We start from the raw sequence: 19822 nt of genomic DNA, 5'->3' as shown, positions 1-19822 counted from the left end.
TTCTCTTCCCTATTGACTACCCGGCAATTTCTTCAGACCGCAACAATCTCCGTCTGCCTTGCGCTCAAAAACGCAAACAGTCGACAGCATCTATAGCTTGGCGGTTAAGCTTTCGAGCTTTGGTGTTCCCGAGCACCTTCTGAGACGCGTCTGTTCATGTCAAGCTTGGGCCCCGACAGTCGCCTCGCCACAACCTCGAACTCACGTTTTTCTCGAGTTCGCGACTTGACACGGTTCTGCCAATTGGACATTCGGAGGCTACAGTGAACACGGCAACTCCGTTCTTCGACCTACGCCGCCGACATCGAGACTCGACGAGCAGGTCCCGGTACCGCGAACCCTGGTCTGGCGCCTCCGGCCCACCGCGTCTGCACCGCTGCCAACCCCTTCCATCACCGCGTCGCCAGAGACTACGATCCCAAAGAAGACTGCACAGCTGTCCACCACGTTCAAATTCCGGAAGCTGGAGAAGATATAGCATTTGCGTCTCTCCCGACGAACTCCTGAGAAGTCCAATCGACTGGTAGCTCTGCCCTCCTCAGCTGAGCCGAATTAAGCAAGGGCGTGTAGGTCCAGACGCCACTATACGTCTGAGGCGCTAGACATCTGGACTTCACAGCAAGCGAATTTCTACAGCCGGTATCCGGAAATCAAGTCGTTCTATCTCTCGCGCCGAATATATGTTGGCGGAGTCTGGCGCCCGAGTCGCATTATTGTCAGACGCGCCTCGGCCATCAGCATCATAATAGCAGTGTCGAACTCCACTCCAGAAAGTCCAATGTGCCAACTCTAGGACGCCTTCAGTATGCCTACCACCCAGGTCACCCCGACAGAGGATGTTCTTCTGCAAGGGATCGCCGACTCTCTTTTCAAAGCACGAAAGGTTGTGGTCATTACTGGCGCAGGCATCAGTACCAATTCGGGCATTCCTGTAAGAACCCACGCCATTGGCTCCTCAACCCATGCTAATAAGTAATGCTTAGGACTTCCGAAGCGAAAATGGGCTTTACTCCCTGATTCAAGCCCAGTTCGATGCCGCGAATCGTGTGGACGTGGTCGAGCCGAGGAGTTTTGGACCAGCTGATGCCGGTCGCGAGGAACGGGAACCGCCTGCGAAACGGAGGAGACTTTCGTTCGAGGATTCCGGCATTTGCCTAAGCGACGACTCGCAAAACTCAACCCAAGTTCAGGGAAGCAATCATGCATCCGCTTCGCAGGGCTCCGACTCAAATACGGCGAGGTCTACTGGGCCCATCACTAGGGCGAGGTCGAGGGAATCAACCGTCGATGCTAGGAGTGCCAGTACCGATGATGCACCCGTTTTGGGTGGCAGGTCTACCTTAAGCGGAACTTCAAGAAAGAGCGCAAGAGCTCAGTCTTCGCCCCCAGACGAAAGCCCCAGGAAGGACCTGGCCGCCAGCAGAAACCTAGGCTCGGTGGAAGCACACCAAACGCCCAGCGACAGAGCTGCCCGCAGCTGTCTTCGGAGGAGGGGACGATCTGCAAGCCCGTGTGCCCAGCGAGCCAACGCTTATCAGGCGAGCTCTGCTGAGATGCGCAAGAGGTCTCTGTTGACTTCTACCATTGCCTCTGTGCAGGGTTCGGGGAGCGTCGAAGCCGTCAGTTCGACTTCAATTCCGACTCTGCCGAGGGCGACGTTCTCCAAGGATGGCGAGCAGCTGGAGGAGAGGAATACGATTCACGTTACGCCAAAAACCTCGAGGTTCTTCTTTAGCTCCTCGCCTCTGTCATCGCCACCTAGTGCATTTCCGCAAACGCCTAGTTTCCTAAGAGACGCGAGCCGCTTCACACGATCAACTCTACGACAGCAGCCAATGGGTTTCAGTTCCTCGCCATTGTCGTCGCCTCCGCCAGTTTTGTTTGACCCCTTTGAAGAGCCTTCATCGTCAACTAGTCGGCAGACATCGAGTGCGGCTAGCAGCACCGCATCTTCTGAAACCGATGAAACGCTTCCGTCCTCACAGCCTAGCAAGTCGACTTTGCCCAACATTAAAGGCAGGGATCTATTTGATGCCTCTATATGGGCGGATCCCTTGAGGACATCAGTATTCTACACGTTCGCTACGACGCTTCGAGAGAAGGTGAAAGACGTCGTGCCAACGGAATCTCATCACTTTATTGGCCATTTACGCAATCGGGGGAAATTGGTCCGATGCTACACGCAAAACATCGACCAGATTGAGGAGAAGGTTGGGCTTTCCACCTCGCTCCAGGACGGACCGGGGCATCGGGGTCGCTTCTCGAGGAAATCTGTCGGGGCTGTCTTGGCTACGGCGGCAACGGGAGGCTCCGCAGAGTCTATCTCCGCAACATCAGAAACGAGTGATTCGAAAGATTTGGAGGAACCAAAAGTGCCCGATGGGGTCGGAGTCGCGGATTCGGCTGAAGTGACTCCGTTGGCCGAGCCACAGGTCCAGCAACAGGCTGACAAGAAGTCCAATGGCGTGGAATGCGTTTTCTTGCACGGGTCACTGGAGTCTCTTCGGTGTTTTCTCTGCGGGAAGATTTGCGACTGGGATGAAGCCGACAGATCACACGAGACACTCTCTGGACGACAGCCCGAGTGCCCGTATTGTGCCGGAGCAACGGCGGCACGGCAAGAGAGGGGCAAGAGAGCGTTAGGCGTGGGCAAGCTGAGACCAGATATCGTACTCTACGGCGAAGAGCACCCGAACGCCCACCTCATTTCACCAATCGTTACCCATGACTTAGGATTGTCCCCGGACCTGCTTCTCATCCTCGGCACGTCACTGAAAGTTCATGGCCTGAAGATCCTTGTCAGGGAGTTCGCCAAGACCATTCACAGCAGGGGCGGCAAAGTCGTCTTTGTCAACTTTACGAAGCCTCCGGAGAGTTCGTGGGGGGATATCATCGACTACTGGGTACAGTGGGACTGCGATGCATGGGTTGCCAACCTGAAGGAGAGAGTGCCCTTGCTTTGGCTGCCGCCCGGCACCAAATTACCAAAGAAAAAGAAGGAGAGCAGTGAAAAGACGAAGAAACGTCAGAGCTCTACAGAAGAGAAGCCGAAGGTGGATGCTGCGAAACCATCAGCAAAGCCACAAGCGAAACCGTCTACCGATTCAGCCCCAGGTTTGCCGGCAGAGTTGTCGCACGACTCTCGATCAGTGACGACAGCGAGGCCAGAGAAGGCTTGCAAAGCTCCGAAGCTTGACAAGGTAGTGAAGACCGAGCTTCTCACGATGCCGCTGGAGGTTGCTGCTCCTCCCAAATCTACACCCCAGAGGCCAATGGCAGTCCGTGATGACAGAACGAGCGCTGCTTGGGTGACATGGAAGGTGATGGCTGAACTTCGCCGCATCGTCGGCAGCATGACTGCGACGACATCAACATCCCCTACGGCCTTACGTATCGAAAAGCCAAAGATGAGGAGATCGAGAAAGTCAGCACCGGCTGCTCTGTCGCGGCCAGCTCCTGTTCTTTCAGACCAAACAGAAAAGAGCCTCGAGCTAAGACCAATGATGGCACAGGTCGGGCAAGAGACTGGCCAGACAGAGGTGGCTCAAAACGAGGGTGCCGGTGCGCAAGTGGCCATGTCGGACGCAGCGGAAAGCTCAATCTTTGCCGCTGTCAAACTCAATCCTCGAATGCGGAAGCGAAAGACGATTGATGGCGAGGAGATTTTCGTGCCCGGTATGCCACGGCCAGTCGCTGCCAAAGCCCTCCCACAACCGACTCCACGAAAGATTAAGGCACCGCACGCCAAAGAGAGGCCAGTCATTGTGTCGCCCAAGATTCTCTCCGACATCCAGCGTCCATCCATGGACTCGCTCAGGTTGCCACCACTTCAAACAACCAAGGCGCCCGCCGCCACGCCATCGAAGCCTCAACCATTGGAGCCTCTTAGCTCCCCTGCAGGTCCCCTGTCAGCCATCTCGTCCAACACGCAGACTCGGGTCGACATACGCATGGCGAACCCTTTCTTTCTGTCGGATCCCCTCTTGTTACGACTCATCCAGGCCCCGGAATGGACCCCTCCTCAAAGCCATGGTTTCAAGCCCACCAAGGCCGAAAGAAAATCCAACAAGGATGCAGACGCCGCTATGGCGTTGCAGGATCTCAAGCAAGGATAAGTGTCTGGGTCACTGCAGCAAACACACTCTCCGATACGGAGAGAGCATTACATATAGTTTATGGATGGAGGAAGCGCTGAATTATACCCCCGCGGTGGACTGTATTTCGTATACCGCACTTCAAAATCGAGGTGCAATCGACATTTATGGTTCGTGACTCTTCACAGACATTCTTGACTCGTCCGCAACCGTACTCTTTCACAACCCGTGACAGATGATCTCGTAAGACTCTAGACCGAGGGTCTTGACGCTACGCCCAGTCCAGGGCCCTGCAGTAGGGCATCCATCGTCTGCATTGCGAACAAAGCTTTGCGTGCGATCTGGCGTGCCGTTGTTCGAGAAGGCTAGTCCCAAGTCGGGACGCTGTACATGCCCAAGCGCAGAAAAAAAAAAAACATCCAAGCCTAGCGGGCGAGTCAGGACTTGTTTTTCTTGTTGTTTGGGCCCTTGATCTTCTCTGGGAACAAGAAAAGTGTTTCTTCTAGAGCTTGGTGCCAGTGTCGCAGGTCCACGTGGAGGAGCTTATGAGGCTGGGCGTCAGCTCCATACTTTTAGGTACGTGTCGTTGAACATTGCAGGTCACTTGGTTGTCACTCTCTTGTCAGAGATAACACAACTGGCTGCCAACTCCAAGTTGTTGAAGAATGGCGCGCTAATATGGGGTTTAGGCTGTCTGGAACCACTTAGCAGTCAATAGTCTGCAAGGCAATGGGCGCCAATCTTGTTGCCACTCCAAGACGACGATATCACACGCGTGTGAGAACCAAACAGTCGGTATCTCTGCGATGGCGAGCCCTACCTTCAGGGATCCCTGGTCCGTCAAAGTCCAAGGATCTGGCAGGTCGTGAGTGAGCGCCAGATGGTCCGTTACATCCCGCTTAAGCTGGATCGCAAAGTGGTAGCTGAGCCATCGCGCGCAGACGGAGTAGACCCCGTCTAGCTGCCTTACGACTTAAGTAAGGGCTCTGACGCACGCATTGATACCAAGCGGGGATCACGAGAGATGCGAGCTTTGGGACTCATGTACGATGTGTATTCTCCGAGACACGAACAACATCCGTGAGATCGCGGTGCGGCTGAAGTTCGGCATGGAAGCCTGGGGTATTCTTCAAGTCAGTGACACGAATCGTGGGCCGAGAGTGCAGTAGGCTCGGCCGGCGCACGTTCTGGCAGATTTCAGCTCCGCATCTGCAGCCTCATGATGGGCCAACAGAAAGATGTTTCGAGAGGCGAAAGCTCACATTAGCCGCTTGATGCTGCGTGTGGAAGCGCATAAAGGGTCCAGAACCTTCAGCCTTCGGGTTCGCAACCTTTACGAAGGGTGCGTAAAGTTTCCTTGAACCTTTGGCCTGGATGTGTATCCAGTCGGTCTGCCCGCTTCGAGTGCCGAGCCTTGCATATTGATTCGAAGCGGCCACCAGCTATCACGCCATCCAGGGCAAGGTTCTGCCACAGCCTTTGGGTTCCTGAACCATGATTTGCCTAAGAGCGAGAGCGGAAAGAAACAATCCACAATAAAGCATTTCAAGGGCGCAAAATAGGATATTTATCCCAGTAGCCCGAAAGAGTCTCCAGTTCGTCGGGCCAGGCAAGCATGGCAGATGACTAGGCGACTTTCTCCAAGCTTACTTTGTGCTCCACCTGTCGATAATGGAACGAAAAGTGGCCAGATGTTGTTGACTGGATGTTCATTGCCAGGAAAACTGCTGAACATGCCGGAGACGTTATTGTACCACATCAGATACACGTGGTGGTTCGTCAGGCAGTCCTGCTGGTGGCTGCCATGGTTCGAGCTTTTGCGTTTCCGGAAGACTGTCCCTTGAGCGAGCGAGCTTCTAGACCATAGCATCCTAGCCCATAAGATAACCGAACCTAGAAAGATTGAAGCTGGAGCTTGCTGGAACACATGAGACACGGGACAAAAAGAAAGTATTTGGCGAAGAAGCAGCGGGCGAGGAAAGAGCGGTGGCGTTTTTGGGGGAAGCTGGAAAAGCCGGAGGGTGTGTAAGAGGGTGTCGAGTGGTTGGTGGTGAAGCAAAGTCGAGATGGTGTTGTTGATGATTGGTAAGGAGGTGTGGGAGGTGAGGAGTCGTTGACCGAGAAAGCTTGGTGGAAGCCGAGACGTCATTCGCTCCCGGAGCAGGAGGAAAGGGCGGAGTAGTGGTGGTGGATCCCGCTAGAAGCACCGGACTTGCGCCCCGTCCTCCACAGGTGGCTTCCACCTTCTCCAACACAGACGGGGGCAGGAACTGGGGAAATTGGCGCTTATCTACGTAGTAAGGCAGCGAGCCACCTTCCCCCGCTACGAATACCTGCCTTCCTTCTGTTTAAACTTATGTGAAGGTACCTGCTACCTGCTACCTGTGCCGAGATTGCCATTCAGGTTCCGTTCCATTCCCTCGGGCAGGAACTGCCTCGTTGGTGGCTGTTGGGATAGGTCCCTAGGTACTTTACGTGGCGTCAAGGCGTTCCGTTTCTTCACCGAGCTCTTACTTCCTTTTCTAAGGTAGGTACCTGAGGTGAGGTGGTCCAGACCTCGCCTGCATCTGCACCTGCTCACCTTGGCTCATCCATCTGAGCAGGACAAGGAAGGAAGGGACGATCTTGGATCTTGATGGCGATCCCTGCCTGCCATTGCACTGCACAAACTGCACAAACCCTTGGCCTCACGGGCCAACTCGCAGTTAACCTTGTTCCGTTCCAGCTTACTTTACCTAAGGTAAGGTGCCGTAGGTAACAAAATTTCAACTTCATTTGACCGCAATGTGTCACCTCGCCGGCTCCCGTCTCCTCTTCGGCCCTGACTCCGGGCTCTGTCGCAGCTTACTACCTCAATTACCCATACAGACTATACCTAGTGCGACCATTTCTCCAAATCCTATCAGTTGACAATATCAACATCACAAAGCATGGGAGGTAGTGTCTCTGTATGCTACCCTGATCTGGGCATTTTCGAGCTTAGCCGGACAAGCTCCTTTCTGAGCTCTATTCCCCATCCGGCACTTGGCACTTGTCTCTTCTGAAGAGCCCCGTTCAAGATGGATTAGCATTTCGCCATACGGATATCTGCATACGAAGCATATGAACACCTACGAGGAACACGCCCCCTGTGGGATGCCTCGTTGGGACGCCACAAGTCTCACCTGTCGCATGTTCTTTCAGAACCACGAGGATAGGCACCATGAGGCCATGCCTTCCCACGCCCTCTCGTTTAAGTGGACTTGTTGATGGTGTCTTCGACAAGCATGGGTTGATGGGAAAGTTTCAATTGAGTCGTCAGCCATCCATACATAGGGTTGGCAACTCTCGTCATCGAGATCGCGGATCACAACCTCCGGTGTAACGCGAGACAGACCAGCTTCATGGCATAAAGAAACTGTCTCTGCTATCCCGTTCCTAACGGTCTGGGGTCCTTAGCCAATGCTTGACGCCCCCGCGCCTTCGTCGACAAAGAAGACTCAATCCAAAAGCATACACATTTGTGTCTTGCCGCGTAGTGGCCTTCGCACACGGCAAAGGCAATAGACGTGGGCATATCGAGAAGTCGCAACTGCCGCTTCCCCTCCAGAATTCGATCGAGCGATCGACACAACTCACCAGGCACGCCGGCTTAGCCAGGTCAACACTGCCTGCTGTCTCACTTTAGACAACACCAATGGACAAGAAAACAATGTGGTCGTTTAAGTGGTCGTTCATCACCGAATCCGGCGATTCCATGGCATCCGCTGGTGTTTGGTCCCTGGAAAACATTAGTCAATGTCACCACAGTTTGGGGAACCCTCGACGTTGTTCATGGAGAACACGGTTACCGCGCGATTTCGGTTCACCGAACTTTGCGAATTGCCTTTCAAATTTACCATACATCCGTGCGAGCTGCAATTCTTCGGAGCATTTCCATGACGTATTGGCAAATGGCTTCTCGCGCTTCTCGGCAGGCATTGTCCGCTTGAAGAATCACAAGTCTCCCCATATAGAGCCGCTGCGCTTCTTGACACTCTCCTGAAGACGCTAGCGGACTCTTTGACGCTGGGCTGGGACCGCAAGCTCTCATTCTCTGCCTGCGCTGGATGGCGCTTTGGCTCCTCGAAGCACTTGTGGGAGCGTCTTACCTACCTTAGTCTCCCTCTTCTCTGCCACACATGGTACCAAAACTCCCACGCCTGGACGCTTCAGGAGACCCGTCTGGCTGATCGGGTTTTCCTCTTGCTGCCGCTTCAAACATCTTGTCAAAGCTTAAGCAACACGGGGCTTGTTTTCCCTTTGTCGTTCAGTTAACAAGCGCCGTGTTCTGGATTGTTTTGCATTCTGAAGTATCAACAGAGTTGCTCTGCCTGCAGGGGGGATGCTTCGGTGCATACCAAAATCTGGGGCTACGGAAGATGCGGAAGACCACGGAGAGGCGAACGACTTACATATGGACAGGATGGGTACTTGAAGAGTACTTGTCGAGTTGGAAGAAGTGCCCACCACTTCAAAGTCATAGGCTCGCCCGCACGAACGCCTCAGGGTTCTTCCAGAGCCTCGCTATTTCTGGACTTGTAGGCCCTCGTCCTCAGTCATATCTCAACCCTCGTCCGCCTTGGGAACGCAGCTGTCCACGTTTGGTTTTTACATCTCAATCGATCCATCTCGGCTTGCCAGGTCGTTGCTGACACTCCTCGTCGTCCTTCTGATTCGTTGTTTCGCTTTTCGAGCATTTTCTTTTCGCTTTGCCGATTGGGCCCCAGCTGCTGCTCCGGCCAGACGTATTCTCGGATCGGCCACCCACCACACCAACTCTGGGAATTTTGCTCCTTGCGTTGAGCTGATACGCTTTTGGGTGGTCCACCTCTGCATGGGATTGGACGCCTCAGTCGAACTGGCAGCCCGACACTGATTTTCGAATCCAAGACGAACGGAGCCCACGCCGCTTTACTATAAAAATGGTCAATCCTAATCGATGGTCATGGTCGGCGGGGCCACGAAGAAGTTCAATCCGAGGGGATGCGGTGAGCAGCTCTCATCCATTAGCACGTTCTCCCGACAAGCCCATTTCGTGCGAGGTCGACGTCCCAAACGACCAAAACCTGCAGGGTGGCGGCGGCGCTACCAGTGTCTCATCGCGCCGTTTGACCAAGAATCGGTGGAGCTGGCGGCCAGACGCAGCCATATCGGTGACCCTGGAAGATCAACCAGAGACAACACAGGGCGAGAGGCAAGACAGGGAGCAAAACTCGGAGCAAGTAGACACATCAGCAAGCAAATCCCGCCGCTTGTCGAAACTGATCAAAAAGACAAATGCCGCTCCTATTTCTGCGTCTCGACCAAAACGGAGGCCGACGTCCATGATAGCACCGACAAGCTCTTCTTTCGGAGCATCACCTTCTTATTCCCACCCCGCTTCCCAGGCGGTGCAGCAGCACATAGCGGTCGAGGAGGATCAGGATCATTCCTCTCACGCAAGCCCCCTTCCAAACCAGCCTGCCACAGGGGTCAAGAACAAGCTCAATCGCTTTCTCAGTCGACACATCACCACCCGGCAAGTTGACAAGAGAGCTGTGCTGGTGCAACATCAGCATCAGCAGACACAAGGAGACCCGACACCGCCGCCATCCGGACTACAGCAGGAAAAGCAGAGACCCATGCCGATGCAACCCCCGATGCGCCATCGTCTCCAACTCCACAATCCCCAGAACACGCTTCGGGCATCGCCAGCCCCCCCTGTCGCCCACATTCAGACTCAAGGTTACACTGACAACGGTCGTCTTGTTGCACCGCTGCCAGGGCTTGACGAAAACTCGCAGCTGCAGCTGCCGCCAGCGACAAGCCGACCCGCGACTGTCACGGGTCCAGTACCGGCAGCGGCGCAAAGTCTTGGTACTGGTACCTCACCGTCATTGACTGCCGCACCTTCGGCAGACGAGACAGGGTTGCTGAACCGCCTTATGCGACGACGATTGGTTTCCAAGGACAAGGACGCTCAGAATAAGAAGACGTCGATTTCCGCCGGGAACGATCATACAAGTTCGTCACAGGGCTTCGACCAGCAGCGGGCCACGGAGCAGCGTGAGACGCAGACAGGGCCTCTGCTCATGAACCCGCTCATGTTGAACCCGTCGCACCCAACACCTGCTGAAAGTGAGACTGTCTTGGATGCGCGAAGAGGCTCTTTAAAGTCTGCAGTGCCCCGATTCCTACGTCCAGTCACACTACCACAGCAAGCACCTACGAATGCGACTCAGACTGCCGGCGCCGCCAACTCACCCAAGCCCAAGTCGCCTCCCCGACAGCAGTCAACCATGCAGACCTCGACTTCTGATACGGCGACGCAGCTCAAGTCGCGATCCAAAGCGAGTTTCGGAAAAAGATTCTGGTCAAGATCCGGCGCCAATGACTTTGGAGAGGACAACGTGACCAGCACCGAGACACCGGCAATAGTATCGGCGCCGCGAACGGCCTATGTTCCTAAACACGCGGCGGCTGACTTTTCGCGTACGACTTACACAAATACGTCGCGCCACAATCGCCATAGCTTTTCCTTTGGTAGCGACCCGGACAGCGGCGCTCAAGCACTGGCCACAATAACGGCCGCCTCCTCCAGGGTGAATGAGCCGGAGCAGCCTCTCCACAGGCAACGGACGCCATCCGCAGAGACTGCCGAGAAGCGCAGGTCACGGGACATGTCACTGTCCAAGTACGAGGCGCCGCCTCCCCACGAACTGCACCGGCGTCTCGAGATTGTTAAGAGCAGCGAAATTGAAGTGGTAACCACTAGGGAACCGGTCGCGATCGACCCCTTGCAGCAGCAGCACAGCCTGTTGCAAAATGCTTCAAATACATCGTCGGCGAACGGCAAGGCTCCAGCAAGACCTCACTCTCGTCCATTATCATCCAAACGACACAGCTTCAATCTTGTATCCGACCCATACGCCAGAGACCTCACACCGCCAAAGTCAATTTCTCCAGTCGAGATGGAAGCGCCATTTGACCCGCCAAGCCAGCCAGAGGAGCAGCAGGCGCCACCATCAGCACCGCCACGGCCTACCTCGTCTCACACTCGCCCGCCATCCCGACAAGAGACTCCGTCTCAAGAGAGTGGTAGCCGCGAACTGACGGATTATGAACGTTTCGTGGCAGAGGCAGAGATTGCGGAACGCGAATACCACGCCCAAATGTGGCGAAACCTTGCACGGCGTTCCGGACACTACGGGTACAGCGACAACCCCTGGAGTACGACTCGACAAGCGGATGCTACTGCTCCTGCTGGGCAACGCAACAACAAGAGAAGCAGCGCGCAGTACTCGACGGGGGCTGGCAAGCGTGCAAGCATGATGTCGTTTGGCGCAGCAGACGACGAGCGCAACCTGATCTCGTCAAGCTTCTACGGGGAGGCGCCACGCAAGCCGAGTCTCTCGCACAGCGCTAGTGTAGGTGCAGACGGGAAAAGGGGAATTCGACACCAGGGGAGCGTGTCGAAGAGAATCTCTGACTACATTAAGCCACCAAAGCCATCCCAGCAAGCCACTTACGAGGATTGGCCCTCTGGACGAGCCAACCGACGAAGTGTCATTGCTGGGATTTCTGAGTATTGAAGAATGAGACATGATGGAGGAGTTTGCGGATAGAAAGGATCATTGCCTTTGGGGTGCTGGATATTGATTGCATACCACAGTAGAAGGGAGAAGGGATGTTTTATTGGCTTGGCGCAACATGGACACCAAGACGACGATTTCCGCGGATGATATACCACGACATAACTATTTCCTTACTTTTTTTGTATCTGAGGGTCAGCCTCATACCAAATAAAACAAGATGCCAATTACAGTGGGTTCGTTGCATGAAGTGATGTAAGGTAAAGGTAAGGTAACGTAAGGTAAGCTGTCCTGTATCGGACGGGAAGCGACGGAGTATCGGGGTCCTCTATCGCGGGGCCTCTCGGCGGAGTTGAGCGGCGGGGAAAAAGAGGGACGGCACGGATCAACCTCGCACGTTTGGATTGGACGTGAGGAATCCATCACGGCGGAAATCTAAGGTCAAGGGGGCCTGGGACTGCCCGGATAGCTTAGGTAAGGCAAGTAAAGAAGGCACGAAGGATTCCAGGTAGGTACCTTAGGTAGCAGGGTCCACGTACGCTACGTACTACGTACCCCACGAGCCACTGAGAGCAAAGGATGAGTGGCCACATCAGGCCAAAAGAGCCAAAAGAGCCCCCTGTTCCATCAGCTCTGAGGCCTGTGAGTGGCCTTCTCCAGGTACCCAGCTTCCCAATTCGCCATCGCGAAAGAGAAAAAAAGTGACAGATAACCACCATCTGGCTTTTTTTTTTTTTTTTTTTTTAAGTCTGTCGCCTTCGGCTGGATTCTGCTTTCCGCCGCTCACTTCTCCGCCGCCAACGACGCGAGACCCCACAGTAAGGAAGTAGTAGCAGTAGTACCACTGGTGCACCACCACCACCACCACCACCACCACCAACCAGCCCTGATTCTGACACGGGTCACCTTTAACATCTTCACATCGCAACATCTCTTTGTTGTGCTCCATCTGCATCTACCAGGAGAACCACTGTCGATGCAACAAGGGACATAGCATCATCCGAAAAACAACCCGCCCTCTTTCATTTTGTCCGCCGTTCTGTCGCTTGATCCACGATATCGCGCGCAATCGCCCACCATGGCGCCCCTCGTGGACAACCCCCAGATCAAGGTGGCCGAGCTGTGGAAGCCTTTACCGACATACTTCCACGCCTACGTCTGGCCCTTTGCCATCATCTGGCCCATCTTCCTCCGCTACTACCTTACCGCCGAGCTCTACGAGAAGCACATCGCTTCCGAGGAATGGACCTTTGTGTGGATCGGCTCCATCGTCACCCTTCAGTCCCTCGCCTGGCTGAGCACTCACTGGAGTGTCAACCTCCAGGCTACCTTTACTGCCACCCGCGCCAAGTCAATTGACGAGGCCGAGCTCGTCAAGATCATTCCTGTCGCCAACGCTGGCTCTGCCGAAATCTGTAAAATCATCCGCGACAAGGTAAGCCAAGCCCCTTGCGAACAAGCGAGCCATCCTGCTCCTCCTCCTCCTCCTTTCCTGCTCTCCGCAGCCTGACTGATCTTTGCTCTTTCACTCGTGCAGGTTGGCGGCAAGATCAACACCACCTTCTTGTTCCAGAAGCGCCGCTTCATCTACTTCCCCGAGGACAAGTCCTTCCGAACCCTCGCCTACGATATCGATGCCGAGCCAAAGCCCAAGATCGGACGCTACCAGCAGTCCAAGGGCATCACCACCGAAGCCGAGCTGAAGAGAATCGAAGAGCACTATGGCGCCAACGCCTTCGACATCCCCGTTCCTACCTTTACCGAGCTCTTCAAGGAGCACGCCGTCGCACCCTTCTTCGTCTTCCAGATCTTCTGTGTTGGCCTGTGGATGCTCGACGAGTACTGGTACTATTCGCTCTTCACCCTCTTCATGCTTGTCGCTTTCGAGAGCACCGTCGTTTGGCAGCGCCAGCGTACACTCAACGAGTTCCGTGGCATGAGCATTAAGCCTTATGATGTCTACGTATACCGCTTGGGCAAATGGACTGAAGTCCTGAGCGACAAGCTTCTGCCTGGCGATCTCGTCTCCGTAGGTCGCACCAAAGAAGACAGCGGTGTCGCCTGCGATATGCTGCTTGTCGAAGGAACCGCCATTGTCAACGAGGCCATGCTTTCTGGTGAGAGTACCCCTCTCCTGAAGGATTCCGTACAGCTTCGCCCTAGCGACGCTCCCATCGAGCCCGAAGGCCTTGACAAGAACGCTTTCTTGTGGGGTGGTACCAAGGTTTTGCAAATCACCCACGGCAACCCCGATGAAGAGAAGCCCAAGCTGGCATCCGGCGTCCCTCCTCCTCCTGACAATGGCGCCATGGCTATCGTCCAAAAGACCGGCTTTGAGACCTCCCAGGGCAGCCTTGTCCGCACCATGATCTACTCCACCGAGCGTGTTTCCGCCAACAACGTTGAGGCTCTGCTCTTCATCTTGTTCCTCCTCATTTTCGCCATCGCCGCTTCCTGGTACGTCTGGGACGAGGGTGTCAAGAAGGACCGCAAGCGCTCCAAGCTTCTGCTTGACTGCGTCTTGATCGTCACCAGCGTCGTTCCTCCTGAACTGCCCATGGAGCTCAGTCTTGCCGTGAACACCAGTTTGGCAGCGCTGGCCAAGCTTGCCATCTTCTGCACCGAGCCCTTCCGTATTCCTTACGCTGGCCGCATTGACATCGCCTGCTTCGACAAGACTGGTACCCTCACCGGCGAGGACTTGGTTGTTGAAGGTATTGCTGGCCTAGGACTCGGTCAGGAGGGCACGAGCACCCCTCGCGAGGCCGACGGTGCGCACTCAACCATGACCCCCGTCAACGAAATCCGCCTGGATACCACTTTGGTTCTCGCTACTGCCCATGCACTTGTCAAGCTTGACGAGGGTGAAGTCGTTGGCGACCCAATGGAGAAGGCTACTTTGACTTCTCTCGGCTGGACTCTTGGTAGAAACGACACCCTCACCAGCAAGCCCACCACAGCTGCTACTACTGGCGTCAGCGGAACTGTTCAGATCAAGCGCCGCTTTCAATTCTCCTCCGCCCTCAAGAGACAGAGTACTGTTGCCACTGTCAACGGTGCTGACAAGGCTGGCAACCGGATCCGTGGCACTTTTGTCGCTGTCAAGGGCGCTCCTGAGACCATCATGAAGAGACTCTCCATTATCCCTGCGGACTACGAAGAGACCTACAAGTACTTTACCCGACGCGGTTCCCGTGTTCTTGCACTCGCCTACAAGCAGCTTACTGTTGATAACGAGCTCGGAGGTAGCAAGATCAACGACCTTAAGCGCGACAACGTCGAGTCTGGACTCACTTTTGCCGGTTTCCTGGTTCTCTCCTGCCCTCTCAAGGATGACGCGAAGCAAGCTGTCCAGATGCTCAACGAGAGCAGCCACCGTGTCGTCATGATCACCGGTGACAACCCCCTTACCGCTGTCTACGTTGCCCGCGACGTTGAGATTGTTGACCGTGAGGTTCTGATTCTCGACGCCCCCGAGGACAACGAGGGCGGCGACAAGCTTGTCTGGCGCAGTGTTGATGAGAAGACTATCATCCCTGCCGACCCCTCTAAGCCTCTTGACCCCAAGATTCTTGAGAACAACGATCTCTGTGTTACCGGTTACGCTCTGGCCAAGTTCAAGGACCAAGTCGGCTGGCGCCAGATCCTCCGTCACGCCTGGGTTTACGCGCGTGTGTCGCCCAAGCAGAAGGAGGACATTCTCGTTGGTCTCCGAGACATGGGTTACTATACATTGATGGCTGGTGACGGAACTAACGACGTCGGTGCCCTCAAGCAAGCCCACATTGGTATCGCTCTCCTCAACGGCACTATGGATGACTTGACTCGCATCGCCGAGCACTCCCGGAACACTAAGATGAAGGAGATTTACCAGAAGCAAGTTGACCTCATGAAGAGGTTCAACCAACCCGCACCCCCCGTTCCCGTCATGATCGCCCATCTGTACCCTCCTGGCACTAGCAACCCCCACTTCACCAAGGCTGTCGAGCGCGAGGCCCAGAAGAAGAATATCACCCCCGAGGAATGGCTCAAGGCTAACGGCGTCAGCGCCATCGAGACCGTCACTTCCCCTGGTGCTAAGCAACTTCTTAACAACAACGACCCTAGCGCTGCTCGTCAGGCCAAGGCTGCCGCCAACGCTGCTAGCTTTGCCGACAAGATGACATCCAGCCTGATGGAGACCGAGATGGGTGATGATGAGCCTCCTACGCTGAAGCTTGGTGATGCCTCTGTCGCGGCTCCTTTCACCAGCAAGCTGCGCAACGTTATTGCCGTTCCCAACATCATTCGCCAGGGCCGCTGCACACTCGTCGCGACCATTCAGACATACAAAATTCTTGCTCTCAACTGCCTCATTAGCGCTTACAGTTTGAGTGTGTTGTACCTCGAGGGTATCAAGTTCGGTGACGGACAGTACACCATCAGCGGTATTCTGATGAGCGTGTGCTTCTTGTCCATCTCTCGTGCTCGCGTTGTCGAGGGTCTCTCCAAGGAGCGACCCCAGCCCAACATCTTCAACTTTTACATCATTGGTTCGATTCTTGGACAATTCGCCGTCCACGTTGTCACTCTCATCTACATTGCCCGGTTCTGTGACAGACTGGAGCCGTAAGTTTATCCTAGATACTACGTCTGCAAAGCAAACACTGACAGTGCAACAGCCGCTCCGGTGACGTTGATCTTGAGGCCGAGTTCGCGCCCAGTCTCCTCAACAGCGCCGTCTACCTGCTTCAGCTCATCCAGCAGATTAGCACGTTCGCCATCAACTATCAGGGACGTCCTTTCCGTGAGGGTCTTCGCGAGAACAAGGGCATGTTCTACGGTATTGTCGGTGTTTCTGCCCTGGCCTTCTCCTGCTCCATGGAGTTCATCCCCGAGATCAATGAGCAGATGAAGCTGGTCCCCTTTAGCGATGAGTTCAAGATGACCATGACGGGCATCATGGTTATCGACTACGCTGCCTGCTGGGTCATTGAGGTTGTTCTCAAGAACCTCTTTTCCGACTTCCGCCCCCGCGACATTGCTGCTCGCAGACCCGAGCAGCTGGAGCGTGAGCGCGTCCGCAAGGCGGCAGAGCAGAAGATCAAGGACGAAGAGGAGGAGAAGAAGGCGCAGGAGAAGGTGGCCGAGTTTGAGCGCAAGGTGGAGGAGCGCCGCCAACAGCTCGAGGCATGGAGAACGGGCCGACAGAGGCAGTAGATAGATGTGTCGGGTTTAGACTAATTGTGTAACCAAAACAAGTTAGAGACGCAAAATGCGTGTGGAGAGATGTATGATAGAGAATGAGCATCATGATATGTGCATACAATACTTTGTCGTAGTCTGAGTTTTGGAGAAGCTGTGTCTTGAAATTCTTTACAACCGGACCTTCATCAGGTAACCAAGACTTTTGTTTGCTACACAAGAACCATCAAAAAAGATGTAGTAAGCCTGCCTTTGTCAGGCGCTATTTGCAGGTAGGTAGATCTTAATGACTATCTACGAAGCGCTCACGCATGCACGTCTTTCAACAGGAAATAGTCGGTGTAACGTAGGGGATGTTGGATCACGGCATTTTAAGGAATAAAGTTTGAAGTCAAGCGTGTTTGAAATTTTATGGTACAGAGGCAGACGCAAAGTCGATGCCACGAGTAGGTAAAGCACGACTTTTGGTGTGCGCTTCTGTGTCTACCCGTCATCCTTTTCTTTCTTTGCCAGTCGGATTAGACTGAAAAAAAAGTAGTGGAGGATGTGATTTTGTTTTGTTTTCAACTCTGCTCAACCTGTTTGTGTAGGTTTCCATCTACTACAACACGTCCCCTAGTTTACATCAAAAGTGACACACGGAAAGTGTTGCACTTATTTGGGGGGGTTGGAGGCGACAAAGGCAACACCCTTGGCAATGTTCTTCTTGAGGTCGGCGAAGCAGGCCTCGAGGAGCTTCTCCTCGGCGGCGTCAACCTTGCCGAGGGGAAGGATCTTCTCGACACCGTTGGGGCCGAGCTCGACCTTTGAGGAGAAGAAGTCGATGCCCTGGTCCTTGTAGAGGGGGGAGTCGACAAAGGTGGGCTCGACGATGCCCTTCTCGCCCTGGGAGGCGCGGAGGAGGGACTCGGCCATGCGGGCACCGGCGAAAGCCATGGAGAGGGTGGCGGAGCCGGCGCCGTCCTTGGCCTTGACGACCTCGTCACCGCCGAACTGGACGCGGTTGACGAGCTCGGCGTTGGAGGAGAGGTCGGGGTGGTTGGACTGGGAGAAGAGGGGGACGATGGTGACGCCTGAGTGGCCGCCGACGACGGTGATGTTCTCGTCCTTGGGGTCGGTGGACTTGATCTCGGAGACGAAGCGGGAGGCGCGGACGACGTCGAGGGTGGTGACGCCGAAGAGGCGCTTGGGGTTGTAGACGCCGTGGGCCTTGAAGACCTCGGAGACGATGGGGACGGTGGAGTTGACGGGGTTGGAGATGACGAGGATGTTTGCGTCGGGGCAGGACTCGGCGCAGGCCTTGGCGAGGTCGCGGACGATGGAGGCATTTGTGTTGAAGAGGTCGTCGCGGGTCATGCCGGGCTTGCGGGGGACGCCGGCGGGGATGAGGACGACCTCGGCGCCCTTGAGGGCGCTGGCGAGGCCGGTGGCGGTGGGGTCGTAGCCCTTGACGACGGACTTTGTGTTGACGTGGGAGATGTCGGCGGCGACACCTGGACAGGAGTCAATTGGGTGTTGCTGGAAAGGAAGATGGAGATGGACTTACCAGGGCCTCCGCGGATATCGTAGAGGGCGAGCTCAGTGACTCTGGGGTTGAGCTTCATGAGCAGGGAGAGGGGCTGGCCAATACCACCGGCGGCACCGAGAACGGTGACCTTGGAGAGCTATAGGCATGTTGTCAGCTGAACGGTCTTTTGGCTGTTTCCATTATATGTGATGATGCATTTGTGTTTGTTGACGTTGGATCATGACGAAGCTTCATAGCTTGTGTCTCCCTTCAGTTCCGTGCCCCGAGGTCGGCTTTTCGGAGCTATGGAGAAGAGAGAGAGAGAGAGAGAGCTCTGCTTTGATGCGCAGCCAGATAGGAATTGGGAGCTAAAGATTGACTTACGCTTCTCGCCGAGGCGGAGAACATGCGGCGCTGGACGAAAGACATGATTGCGACGAGGAGGGGGGGATGTGTAGTAGGTAGATGGTACACAGTGAAGATGGATGAGGGAAGGAAAAAAAGAGCAGAGGTTTAAAAATTTATGAGGCGCGCGAAATAAGTTGGCACACACCTCTCACACAGCAACAGCGCAGCAGCGGAGGACAACAGGACACTCAACAGAGAGCACACGCACCACACGGGAGCCACAGACAGTGGATTGACGGGGGCCCGGGAATGGCAGGATGCGGCCCTGCGAGTGGGTGAAGGCTTCAGAAAGGGCCCACCATCCACTGTTTTCCCCCCGTCATTCCCGGCCTTTCTTTCCACACCTTGTCAGCACCTCAGGTTCCATTTCTCGGCTCCGCTCTTGTCTCTACCTTCCTTAGCTTAGCTGTGGTTGTTATTACTACCAACACTCCAGTGCTGACTGACTGACCGGGACTTGCTTTCCTGAGGCTACAAGGTGCGAGTGATGGATCACGATGCGACCGCCAGCCAAAAAAAAAAACAAGCAGGAAAGAAACCCCACGCCAATTCCAATTCAGGTCTAGCGTCACGGCCACCCGGAAGACCACGGGGAAACGCCGGAGAGGATACGTACTCCACACATCTCTGCGGCACTGCGGTGCATTCTGTAGCATCTTTTTTTCCCCTTCCTTTTCTTCCTTCTCAGCTTCCCATCGCCGAGCTTGGTCCCCGACCATCCACTCTCCACTGCTACCACTCAACCCCGGAACGAGAGACGCAGTCGACTCTGCCGCACCCGTTAGACGCCCTCGGATGGATGGACGGACGGTCTCATCATGGCACATGCTTATCTACCCTACGATTACCTTGCTGTAACCCATCTGTCGTAGTGTATATGATAGATGATGTATCCCGCATTAATACCTACATCCCTCGACCCGAGGTTACGGTAAAGCCTGCTGAACTGGACTCCTTCTCAATTACCACCATTGTATACTCCCTAATGGAAGCCAGCCAACGGACGCAATGGGTGGACGGGATCTACGCACAATGGC

At 55.0% G+C, this 19822-nt stretch overlaps 4 protein-coding genes across 4 annotated transcripts; 3 read left to right on the top strand and 1 right to left on the bottom strand.

Annotated features, from left to right (window-relative positions):
• Positions 1-805: 805 nt before the first annotated feature.
• On the top strand, positions 806-4115 carry CPAR01_11632 (Hst3 protein; the record flags this gene model as incomplete). Its single annotated transcript, XM_060495891.1, has 2 exons — positions 806-931; positions 984-4115. 2 exons carry the CDS (start codon positions 806-808, stop codon positions 4113-4115), a joined length of 3258 nt encoding a protein of 1085 aa, XP_060346239.1.
• Positions 4116-9037: 4922 nt separating this feature from the next.
• Positions 9038-11686, top strand: CPAR01_11631 (uncharacterized protein; the record flags this gene model as incomplete). Its single annotated transcript, XM_060495890.1, has 1 exon — positions 9038-11686. The coding sequence occupies one exon, from the start codon at positions 9038-9040 to the stop codon at positions 11684-11686; it is 2649 nt and encodes an 882-aa protein (XP_060346238.1).
• Positions 11687-12764: 1078 nt separating this feature from the next.
• Positions 12765-16885, top strand: CPAR01_11630 (uncharacterized protein; the record flags this gene model as incomplete). The annotated part of the gene is made up of 3 exons (XM_060495889.1): positions 12765-13121; positions 13224-16294; positions 16348-16885. 3 exons carry the CDS (start codon positions 12765-12767, stop codon positions 16883-16885), a joined length of 3966 nt encoding a protein of 1321 aa, XP_060346237.1.
• Positions 16886-17524: 639 nt separating this feature from the next.
• On the bottom strand, positions 17525-18806 carry CPAR01_11629 (malate dehydrogenase; the record flags this gene model as incomplete). Its single annotated transcript, XM_060495888.1, has 3 exons — positions 17525-18363; positions 18417-18534; positions 18762-18806. 3 exons carry the CDS (start codon positions 18804-18806, stop codon positions 17525-17527), a joined length of 1002 nt encoding a protein of 333 aa, XP_060346236.1.
• Positions 18807-19822: the final 1016 nt, after the last annotated feature.

This window comes from Colletotrichum paranaense (assembly GCF_030867605.1).
Source record: "Colletotrichum paranaense strain IMI 384185 chromosome Unknown Scaffold_9.1, whole genome shotgun sequence".
Classification (NCBI taxonomy): domain Eukaryota; kingdom Fungi; phylum Ascomycota; class Sordariomycetes; order Glomerellales; family Glomerellaceae; genus Colletotrichum; species Colletotrichum paranaense.
This window is presented reverse-complemented; position numbering and strand designations above follow the sequence as displayed.